This window comes from Meles meles, chromosome 7 (genome assembly GCF_922984935.1).
Source record: "Meles meles chromosome 7, mMelMel3.1 paternal haplotype, whole genome shotgun sequence".
Classification (NCBI taxonomy): Eukaryota; Metazoa; Chordata; class Mammalia; order Carnivora; family Mustelidae; genus Meles; species Meles meles.
The window spans coordinates 108,747,847-108,759,953 of record NC_060072.1 but is presented as its reverse complement, the minus strand read 5'-3'; the positions used below and the strand labels follow the sequence as shown (position 1 = coordinate 108,759,953).

The 12,107-nt window shown below is 38.8% G+C and overlaps 1 protein-coding gene across 3 annotated transcripts in view; it reads left to right on the top strand.

Annotated features, from left to right (window-relative positions):
- Positions 1-12,107, top strand: part of TULP3 (TUB like protein 3) — a 74,607-nt gene that overhangs the window by 25,086 nt on the left and 37,414 nt on the right. For all 3 annotated transcript variants that reach the window (XM_046013704.1, XM_046013702.1, XM_046013703.1), the window contains one exon: positions 11,389-11,440. In XM_046013704.1, coding sequence (XP_045869660.1) covers positions 11,389-11,440 — 52 coding nt within the window. The remainder of the gene's footprint in view (positions 1-11,388; positions 11,441-12,107) is intronic.

Below are 12,107 nucleotides of genomic sequence, written 5' to 3'. Positions count from 1 at the left end.
GAAAGCCACAGATGAAAAGAAAATACTTTTTACTGAGGTATGATTGATATATAACACTATATTGGTTTCAGGTATACAGCATAATGATTTGTGTGTATTGTGAAATGGTCACCACAGTAAGTCTAGTTAATGTTCATAACCATATAGTTATAAAATTTGTTTTTTCTTGTGATGAATACTTCAAAGATCTCTCTTAGCAACTTTCCAATATGCAGTGTTATTATTAACCACACGTTGCATCTCCATGACTTATTTATTTTATAACCTTTTGACCCCATTCACCCATTTTGGCTAGCCCCCACCTGCCCCTGGCAACCACCAGTCTGTTCTCTGTATCTATGAGCTTGGTTTTTTTATTTTGTTTGTTTGTTTTAGATTCCACAGATAAGTGAGATAATATAGTATTTGTCTTTTCTCTAATACTTAGTATAATGCCCTCAAGTTTCATCCATGTTGTCACAAATGGCAAGATTTCATTCTTTTTATGGCCAAATAATATTCCACGTTACATCTCTATCCGTTCATCCATTGGTGGACACTTAGGTTACTTCCATGTTTGGCTGTTGTAAATAATGCTGCAGTGATCATGGGCTGCATGTTTTCTTCAGATAAAGACCCAGGAATAGAATTACTGGATCATATAGAAGCTCTATTTTAATTTTTTTTTAAAGATTTTTATTTATTTGTTTGAGAACAAGAGAGAGAGAATAAGTTGGGGGAGGGGTAGAGGGAGAGGGAAAAGCAGACTCCCCTCTGAGCAGCAAGCCTGACATGGGGCTCCATCCCAGGGACCCTGGGATCATGACTTGAGCCAAAGGCAGACGCTTAACGACTGAGCCACCCAGGCTCTAGTTTTCATTTTTTGAGGAACCTCCATACCATTTTCCACAATGGCTGCACCAGTTTACATTCTCACCAGCAATTCACAAGGGTTCCCTTTTGTCCACATCCTCAACAACACTTCTTATTTCATCTTTTTTTTTTTTTAAGATTTTATTTATTTGAGAGAGAGAGAGCGCCTGCGTGCACAAGTTGGGGAGGAGAAGCAGGTTCCCCACTGAGCAGGGAGCCTGACATGAGGCTCCATCCCAGGACCCTGGGGTCGGAACCTGAGCTGAAGGCAGACGCTTAACCAGCTGAGCCACCCAGACGCCCCTCTTGTCTTTTTGATACTAGCTTTCTGACAGGTGTGAAGCAATATCTCACTGTGGTATTGATTTGCATTTTTCTCATGATCAGTGATATTGAGCACTTTTTCATGTACCTGTTGGCCATCTGTCTGTCTTTGGAAAAATGTCTATTCAGATCTTCTGCCTGTTTTCAAATCCGATTCTTGGGGGGGGTTTGCATACGAGTTATTTTTATATTTTGGATTTCAACCCCTTATCGGCTATATGATTTGCAAATTTTTCCGCCCATTCAATAGGGAGGAATGTTCTTTTTATTCTGTTTTATTCTGTTTATTGTTTCCCTTGCTGTGTGGAAACTTTTTACTTTGATGTAGTCTCACTAAATGTTTATTTTTATGAAGTCCAGTTTGTTGATTTTATTGATTTTTAGGATGTATATTTAAGTAAAAGACATAATCAAACCTACAGTTTTTCTCCCAGAAGTGGGAGTCAAATCTTTGATTAAGTATGAATAATGACTAGATTTAAGAATTAAAAAATGACATTGCTTTACATAATTACTTGTCTTCAGTTACTCAACCTTTTCCCCTTCATCTTTACTGTAATATCACCTTTTAAATAACTCATTATCGCACATAATACATGTATTTCTGATTGAGTTGGACCAGAGTTTCATAAATTGTTTTTATTGTAACTTCATACAGGCAGCTAATGACTAAAGATTTACAGTTAGGAATTCCTCGAACTAAAATAAATGAATTGCCTTCCAAGTTGTCCCCTTTATCAATCCACATTGGCGTTTATTGCATTTATTTAAATAAAATAGAGTAAGCCTTTCCTTTTCTCTTCTTAACTAATTCCTGAGACTAAAAAGTATCATTTGTGATGTTATGAAGCCATAATATAATCAGTAAAGGAAGTGCTCACTCAAGTTACTATGAGAAAAGCCATGAGCTGGAGCTGCTCACAGCCTTCAGTTATGCAAGTCTTAGCAGGCTGCATTCCTGGCAGGGATGGTGTTTACTCCCTCTAGTACCACAGAAGGAGGCTGTTTCGCTTCCTGTATCACTGGCCAAATTGCAGCTAAGTGCTGATTACAGCATCCTTATTATCTGGCCCCATGTAGGAGGCAGCAAGAAGCCTCCCCTGACTTGATAGAAGCAATGGATTTTTGTGTTAGAAAAATTTATTCCTTTTTTTTTTTTTTTTGGCATGCTGAGAGAAATTGACAAGAATGTTAAAAACGTAGAGTAATCATAGACTCTAGTAGGTCATTGATACGTTATTAAATGCTTCAAACTTGGGTCACCCTGCGGGGCTCAGTCGGTTAAGCATCTGCCTTCCGCTCAGGTCATGATCCCAGAGTCCTGGGATGGAGCCCTGCATTGGGCTTCTTCCTCAGCAGGGAGCCTGCTTCTCCCTCTTCCTGCTGTTCCCCCTGCCTGTGCGCACTCTCTCTCTGTCAGATAAATAAAATCTTCAAAACAAAATGCTTCAAACTGTTTGGCAACATGGTTTGTTGTGTACAGCTCTAGACTAACAATTCAGTGAATAATGTTTTAAAGTAAACTCTAAGTGTCTTAGACATTTGTCTTGGGCAAATTTCATTATTGTTCCATATCATCTCATTAGAAATTCCACACATACTGTGTGTGCAAATTAGGCACTAGATTAAAGGGCATGTGGATTTTTAAGTGTGCTCTGAAATGCCCATTACACAAAATGTCTGATTCCTTGGGTTTTTTTTCCCTCTAATTTCTTATTTTGAAAAAAGTTTAATGTGCTGAAATCTAGCAAAAAAAGTAAATTGATAACCTATGCCCTTCACCTAGAGTCACTGCTTACTAATGTTATTTTTTAGTATCTCACTTTAAACAATCTTTTAAATTAGATATACAAAGAAGTTGTAAAAATGTAAGAGAATTCCTTGACCAAGTTTCCCCTAATGTTAATATCTTACATAATCATAGTAAGTTACCAAAACCAGGACGTTTTGTACCATTAACTTCAGTACCATTCAGTACCATTAACTAATCCACAGGTCTTTTGGGGGGTTTTGCCAGTTTTCCCACTTATGTCTCTTTATAGTTTGGGATCCAAATCCAGAATCCTGTAGTCTACTTAGTCGTCACATCTCTTTAGTATTCTCCAACCTTCTCCAACCTGCATCGTGTCTCAGTCTTTGTCTTTCCTGATCCTGAGGCTTTTAAAAAAATCAAAGTATAGTTGACACACAGTGTGCCATTAGTTTCAGGCATACAAAATAGTGATTCAACAACTCTGTGCTCTGCTCACCACCAGCATAGCTCCCATCTGTCGCCATACAAGGCTGTTACAGTACCATTGACTCCATTCCCTATGCTGGACCTTTCATCCCTGTGACTTACTCATCCCCTAACTGGAATCTGTAACTCTCACTCCCCTTCATCCCTTTTGAAGAGTACTGGCCATTTATTTTGTTGGCGGGTTTCTCAGGTTGGGTTCCTTTGCTTTTTGCTCCTGATTAAACTGAGGCTGTACATTTTTGGCAAGAACTACCAACATGATTCTGTGCCTTTCTTGCCACATTATATCAGGAGGAGCATTGACATTGTTCTGTCTTCTTACTGGTGATGTTAATCTTAATCCCTTTAGTTAAGGTCCTGTCTTCCAGGTTTCTCCACTGTGAAGTTTCTAATGTTTCCCATTGGAATCAGTAATTATCTTATGGGCAGATACTTTGAGACTATGCAGATATCCTGTTTCTCATCATATTTTCACCCACTAATTTTAGCAGCCATTGATGATTCTTGCCTGTAGTAATTATTACTGTGGTGTTTGGCTTTGGTGACTTTCTATTTCCATCATACCTTTTATCTTTTTTAATTGGATTTTTTTCTGTAAGGAAGAGCTGTACCTTCTTCTTGGTTTATTCATTCATTCATTCATTCATTCATTCATTTATTTATCCGTATCATTATAGACTCATGGATACTCAGAGATGTGTGGCTCCCCATCCATACTACCCAGTTCCTGTTCCCTCATTATTTCTACCTTATTTGCACTCCTACAAGACCACAATACCATTATCACATGTGGGACACTTCACGTGAATATACTGATAATCCTGGTCTGATGTGCCATCCATAGTCAGATACCCCCAGTGCACCCACAGTAGTCTTCACTGTATGTTTTGATCTGTAATTCAAAGATTCTGTATTATATTTTCTTGCCAGAAATCTCTTAAATCTCCTCCACTCTAACCTAGAGCTGTTTTTATCATCTCTCTCAGTAAGGATGCTTTTGAAGAATCGTGAGAGTTGTCTTGCAGAATTTCCCTCCACTTAGTTTGTTTCCTCTTGAATAGATTTAGAACAAACATTGTTGGCAGGAATGTTGCATATATCATATTGTATGTATTCTTTTCAGTACATCACATCAGGCAATACCATGTGTCAGTGTGTCCCCTCATAATTGCTATATCCCTTCATTTGGTTAAGGTGATACCTGCCAGATTTCCTCATTGTAATGTTACTTTTTCCTCTTTGTAATTAATATAATCTGTGGGGAAGATACTTGAGATTGTGTTAACTACCCTGCTTCACTCAGTGGTAATAGAATCCATCAATGTTTCTAGCAAGAGTCAATTATTAATTTGGTGGTTATAAAGTCATGATAGTCTACTTCTATTATTCATTCTATATTTATTAGTTGGCATTATTCTATAACAAAGGTCTTTGTTATACCATTTATTTATTTAGAATTAGTATAGACTCATGGACTTTTTTATAATAACAGCTTTATTGAAATGTAATTCATATACCATATGATACACCCCTTTAAAATAGACACACTTGGGCGCCTGGGTGGCTCAGTGGGTTAAGCCTCTGCTTTTGACTCAGGTCATGATCTCAGAGTTCTGGGATCGAGCCCCCATCAGGCTCTCACGTTGGCAGGGAGCCTGCTTCCTCCTCTCTCTCTCTCTCTGCCTGCCTCTCTGCCTACTTGTGATCTCTATCAAATAAATAAATAAGATCTTAAAAAAATAGATACACCTCACTGGTTATTAATATATTCACTAAAGTGTGCAGCCATTACCACAGTTAACTTTAGGACATTTTCATCACTTTAAAAAGACATTCCATGCCCTTTAGCTATCATTCCCCAACTTTCATCCCCCCAAGACTGTAAGCAATCACTAATCTACATTCTGCCTTTATAAATTTGCCTGTTCTGGACATTTCAAATTTGCCTGTTCTGGACCAAATCCTATAGGGGCACCTGGATGGCTCAGTTGGCTAAGCGTCTACCTTCAGCTCAAGTCATGATCCCAGGACCCTTTTTCTTCCCTCTGCCCGCCCCTCCCCTTGCTCATTCTCTCTCTCTCTCTCTCTCTCTCTGTGTCAAATAAATAAAATCTTGAAAAAAAAATGGAATCATACAATATGTGTGGTCTTTTGTTGATTGGCTTCTGTCATGTAGCGTAATGTTTTCCAGGTTCTCCCATGTTTCAGTAGCTACTTTTTTTTTTTTAAGATTTTATTTATTTATTTGACAGAGAGGGAGAGATCACAAGTAGGCAGAGAGGCAGACAGAGAGAGGGAAGCAGGCTCCCCACTGAGCAGAAAGCCTGATGCGGGGCTCGATCCCAGGATCCTGAGACCATGACCTGAGCCTAAGGCAGGGTCTTAACCCACTGAGCCACCCAGGCGCCCCAGTAGCTACTCCTTTTTATGGCTGAATAATACACCATTATATAGATAAACCAGACTTTACCTGTTCATTAGTTGATGGACACTTGAGATGTTTCTACTTTTGGGCTCTTGTGAATAATGCTGCTAGAAAAAATTGTATGCAAACAACAGTGTAAATGTACTTAATACCACTGATCTGTCCACTTAAAAATGGTTAAAATGTAACATTTTATGGTACCTGTTTTTACCACAATAAAAAAATGAAGAAAAAAGTTTATGGAATGCCCATGTGATAGACTATTATATAGCGGTTTAATATTATATTTCAAAAACCTATGTAATAACATAAAAGATGCTTATGATATAATCTTAATTTGAAATGGTACAAAAAGCATAAATATTTCAAATATATAAAACTTTATAAAAATATTCATTAAAGATGTTTATTTCCTTGTTAGCAGGGATTGTATCTCAAGATGTTAGGATTATGAAGAGACTTTCATTTTCTTTATAAATTTTTTCAAAATATACAAAATGAGTATGCATTGTTTTTATAATCAATGAAGGAAAACACTAGCAAGAGAAAAAATCATACAAAAAGGGTTTGGCACCAACAATCTTCTTAACACATATATTATCTCAAAGATCCTTTCAATTAAAGAAATAATAGGGTGAATAGGTGAAGAACATTCGCAGATACAAACATCCTGTTATAAAATAAGGCACTAGGTTGGGACGCCTGGGTGGCGCAGTGGGTTAAGCCACTGCCTTCGGCTCAGGTCATGATCCCAGGGTCCTGGGATCGAGTTCCGCATTGGGCTCCTTGCTCAGCAGGGAGCCTGTTTCTCTCTCTGCCTGCTTGTGTGCTCTCTCTTCCCTTCTCTCTGACAAATAAATAAATAAATAAGGCACAAGGATAAAAAGTATAGCATAGGGAATTTAGCCAGTAATATTGTAATAATGTTTTACATTATTGGTGACGGATACAGTGACTGTCCTTACTGTAGTGAGCCTTGCATTATACATGTTAAATATATATTATGCTACATGATATTATATATATGATGCTCCTATACATAATGGAGACTAGTAGTTCAAGAGAATGATATTCTTTGGGCATAATTATGTGCCACACTCGAATGTTGGATCTGTTTTTGTAGCATGTATGTTTAGGATTTTCCCTGTTTGTGTCAAGTAAGTGGGAAATTTTCCATGAGAAAAATGGGAGGAAACATAGTAATTCCATTTCTTTTACTCTGTAGGGATTCTTTCTGTTTTGTGTTGATTTACTAACCAGGCTTGCTTAGGCTGGCTATTCAACAACTTTGTTTGAAAGAAAGGAGAGAGTACTGGGGTGCCTGGGTAGCTCAGTGGGTTAAAGCCTCTGCCTTCGGCTCAGGTCATGATCCCAGAGTCCTGGGATCGAGTCCCGCATCGGGCTGTCTGCTTAGCAGGGAGCCTGCTTCCCCCTGCCTCTCTGCCTACTTGTGATCTCTGTCTCTCTAGTAAATAAATAAAATCTTTAAAAAAAAAAAAAAAGAAAGAAAGGAGAGAGTACTAAAGGAGGAAATGCAAATTTAGTAAGATCGTTTTCCAGGTTAGACTAGAAATTCTAGTTTAGATTAATATAAAATATAATATTTCTGCTAAATTATAATTGAAAGCTAGAGCTCAAAGAAAGTGTAGCTTTGATGTATAGTAGGTATCTACATGTTACAATGATGTAGCATCTTTTTAGTGCCTCTCTTGTTCAGGTCAAAACAAAATTTAAATTGTCTGTTCAGCTTGCCCAGGCTTGATGAAAGGAATTAAGTGGTGTCAAGATAGGCATTGAAGATACACCTGGTTTCCTCACTATTAGAGGCCTCAAGAGAAATGTTTGAGGACTTCAGTTGTTTGTCAGAATTTACTGTGATTGAGGTTTTTAACATTTTGTGTGTGTGTGTGTGTGTGTGTGTGTGTGTGTATGTGTATGGGCTAAGGTGGTGGGATAGGGTGATTTCTTTCCCATGCCAGGGGATTTTGCAATTGTGATGTGGTATTGAGAGCAGAGTGAGATAGAGGAAAAACAAGATTCATAGCAGTAACTGTTGAAAATACTAGTACATAACAGTGCATTTTTATTCTACCTCACCCATTCCTGTATATTAGTATTTTTTCCTATACATATGTATATTCATAATTTTCTGTCTTGGTCATTTTCTTTAAAAAGAAAAAGGTTTAGGGGCGCCTGGGTGGCTCAGTGGGTTAAGCCGCTGCCTTCGGCTCAGGTCATGATCTCAGGGTCCTGGGATCGAGTCCCGCATCGGGCTCTCTGCTCGGCGGCGAGCCTGTTTCCCTCCCTCTCTCTCTGCCTGCCTCTCTGTCTACTTGTGATCTCTCTGTGTCAAATAAAATCTTAAAAAAAAAAAGAAAAAGGTTTATTTTATTTTATATTTATTTTAGGAAGAGAGTACGGAGGGGAGGGGCAAAGGGAGAGGGAGAGAAAATCTGCAGGAAGATTCCCCGCTGAGTGCAGAGCCCTGATGCAGGCTAACAGGGTCTTACGACCCATAAGATCTTGACCTGAGCCCAAACCAAGAGTCAGACATTCAAGCAACTGAGTCACTCAAGCACCCCATCTTAGTTGTTTTATGTAGAAGTTTTTCAAAATTATACTGATGTCCACTGAATACTAATAAAATTCTAGCACTGTATTCGTAAAGCTGGGATTTTAAAATATGTGAATGAGGATTAAAAACACTAAGGAAAACGAACATATCTAGGAGAAAGGTTCATATCTGTCATTTTTATTTGTTTATTCCCCCCCCCCCCTTTTTTTTTAACTTGGTTACACACCCAGAGCAGAACCCAGTATGGGGCTCAAACTCATGACCCTGAGATCAAGACCTGAGCTGAGGGGTGCCTGGGTGGCTCAGATGGTTAAGTGTCTGCCTTTAGCTCAGGTCATGATTTCCAGGTCCTGGGATTGAGCCCTGCATTGGCCTCCTGACTCAGCGAGGAGTCTGTCTGTCCCTCTGCCTCTTCCCCCCATTCATGCTCGCTCTCTCAAATGAATAAATAAAATCTTAAAAAAAAAAAAAAAAAGACCAAGCTGAGCTCAAGAGTCTAATGCTTAACTGATTGAGCCACCCAGGCACCCCTTTTTGTCCGTCTTTTGAACTGGGAAAAGGAGATGATTTATTTTGAATACCCAGCTTTTTTTTTTAAGCATATAGTTTATAAGGAAATTAAAAGAGAGGAACTATCGGAGAACCAGAATGTCATCAATATTTTTGTCTAAGGGGTTATTAAATCTGCTTACAGATTAGTAGGCAGGAGGAGCCTTGGAGATAGTACGACTTAAGTTGCTATGCATTGTTAAAATGCACCTTCTAAAATATGTGAAGGGAGTAGTAAACCATTAAGCCATGGATAGATGCTTTGGTATTTTTTACCTCAAATGCAGGAAAAGCCATGCTTCCTTTTGTAGCTATGGAATCTGTCTTCTTCTTCTTTTTTTTTTTTTTTAATATTTATTTTTTTGACAGAGAGAGAGGTCACAAGTAGGCAGAGAGGCAGGCAGGCAGAGAGAGAGGGAGAAACAGGCTCCCCACTGAGCAGAGAGCCCGATGCCCTGGAATCTGTCTTCTTAAAAAGGACCTTGTATTTATAGTTTTTCTGACAGTAAGCTCCCAGTAAAAACCTGTAATACAAATCATAGTTATTACAAATAATAATAATTGAGAAACATTTCTGCCTTGTTTCATACTTTACTCTTTCCAAGAATGCTGAGTCACAAGATAAAATCTTAAATTAGAAAATTTTCAAAAAATAGAACTAGCTTCTGAGAGAGTTTTTGAAAAGTTCAAAAGGATTTGGAGACAGTAATTTGATTCTATTTTTGTCATCATTGTTTTCTTCTGTCAAACAAATCTGTCTCTTGGTGGTGTCAAGTCTTGTCTGTTTATCCATACTTAGAGTGTCTTTACGTGACTGGCATCATGTTTTATTATTGGCAAACTTGAAAAGTAAATGACTTTCCTAGATCTTAAGGGAATCAGTGAGCTGTAGTAAGATACTGTACTTAGTTGTTGGGGTAGGGGAGATTTTTTACCCTGTCCATCTTGGTTCTTCCAGCTGGTATCATAATTAAATTGACATAAGACAGATTAACAGGAGAAAAAAAAATTTTGATTTTGTAGGTATGGAGGTCCTGTAGATATGGGCCTAAGAAATAACCAAAGCAGGTGGTTTATGTACCTTTTAGAAATAGAAACAATAGGGGCGCCTGGGTGGTTAAGTGGGTTAAAGCCTCTGCCTTCCGCTCAGGTCATGATCCCCGGGTCCTGGGATCGAGCCCCGCATCGGGCTCTCTGCTCAGCAGGAGCCTGCTTCCTCCTCTCTCTGCCTGCCTCTCTGCCTACTTGTGATCTCTGGCTGTCAAATAAATAAATAAAATCTTAAAAAAAAAAAAAAGAAATAGAAACAATAAATTTGTGAAGAACTGACAAGACAAAGAAACTTAGTCTTAGGTACTAATGAGTGAGTGTACGCTGACTTCTAGGCTTTGAATTCTCTTATCTTTGGTGATAAGGATGTTTCTTTACCTCCTGGTACAGGGAGGACACCTGTCACATGGGAAATTTATTTCCTGCTTTCAAGGGGACAGAGAGGAGGGTCAGAATGTGCTTGCACTGGTTGTTTCTCAAGTAAACTTTCTTTCAGAATTATTAGTGTGTCACTTTGACATACCTGGGAGCAGCCTGCCCCGAGCCCCATTGTAGTTCTCATTCTCTCTTTCCTAGAACTAGCTGCAAAAAAGAAGACAAATGTATTTCAATTTTAGGTGGACTTTGAACTCTGGAAAGAGACCAGGATTAGGTCTCTTTCTGCTGCTTAACCTTATGCATGGCCCTCCAAGTCTGTTTCTCCAGCTTCAAAGTGTGAGAAATAATAGTACCCAATTCAGAGGGTTATTTTGAGGAATTAATAAAATATGCATGTAAGATACTTCACTGTGTCTGGCCTATAGTAAATACTCAACATATGGTTTAAAAAAAAATCCCTGCATGCATGGGGGTCTGTGTCCTACATCCTTTTATTTATTTATTTATTTATTTTTGGTTGTTTTTAAAGATTTATTTAACTATTTGGGAAGGGAATGGGGGAGGGAGAGGTGGGGAGAGAATCTTCCATAGGCCTCATGGCCGGTGTGGAGCCCACGTGGGGCTTGATCTTACTAACCTGAGATCAGGACTGAGCCGAAATCAGGAGTCAGACACTTAACTGACTGAGCCACCCACGTGCCACCCTACATCTGTTTTTTGTTTGTTTTTTTTTTTAAACTCTTTGGGTACTTCAGTCTCCTGAGGTCCTCTGTGGAGTAAGTGTTGCATTAAGGATGGCAAGTCCTCCTGCAGTCAGTGTGGGTAACATCTAGACACAGATGCTGTCCCTAACGTAGAATCAGTTGGTTCCAAACAGCCCAAAGGAGTAGATACATGGAAAAGATGAAATTGACATCATTTTAACAGGATTTTCTCTTTACATGCTTCTTTTCTTTTTTTTTTGTTTGTTTTGTTTTGTTTTTGTTTTTTAAACAGTGCCTTTGAAGATGAGACCATGAAGCTTCGACAGCTGAAACTAGATAATCAGGTGAGTAAATCAGGAGTCTCCCTCCTGTTTTGAAACAAGTGGCCAGCTATACTGACTGTGATGCTGATAGTCTGGACCCTGAAGTCTTGGCGGGGTCCTAGAATGGGGGCAGGCAAGGAAAAGGCTTTGATGTTACAAAGTGGTGTCTGGAGGTTGTGTTTGCTAAACCAAGGCCCTGGGCTCTGGCAAGACCAAAGTGCTTCCAGGATCACAGCCATAAAACTGGCCTTGGATTTCTAATCACTGAAAATTCCTTGGCACCTTTCCTAAGAATTAGAAGAATGTTAACATTGTATTTTATGTAGTAATGGTCCTGCTGCCTTGCATACCTCTCTGCACTGTAATTTCAGTTAAGTAAAAGATTTTCTTTTTTTTATTCTAAAATACAGATCTGAACATGCTGCTGGGCTGCTTAGAGACCTCAAGTGCTCACAGCACAATTTTCTTCACAATACTGGTCCCAATTTTCAGCTACACATTAATTCTGTTTTTCAGTGATTTGGTTTATGTTTTTTTCCTCCAGTAGACTAAGCTCCGTGAAAACAGGAGCCAAGTTTGTTTATGATGACCATGATATCAGAAGTTCCTAGCGCAGGGCTGGGCACGTACTAGTCCTTCCCTAAGTATTTGAATGAAGGAAGAAATAAATGAATAGTCGTATGTTATT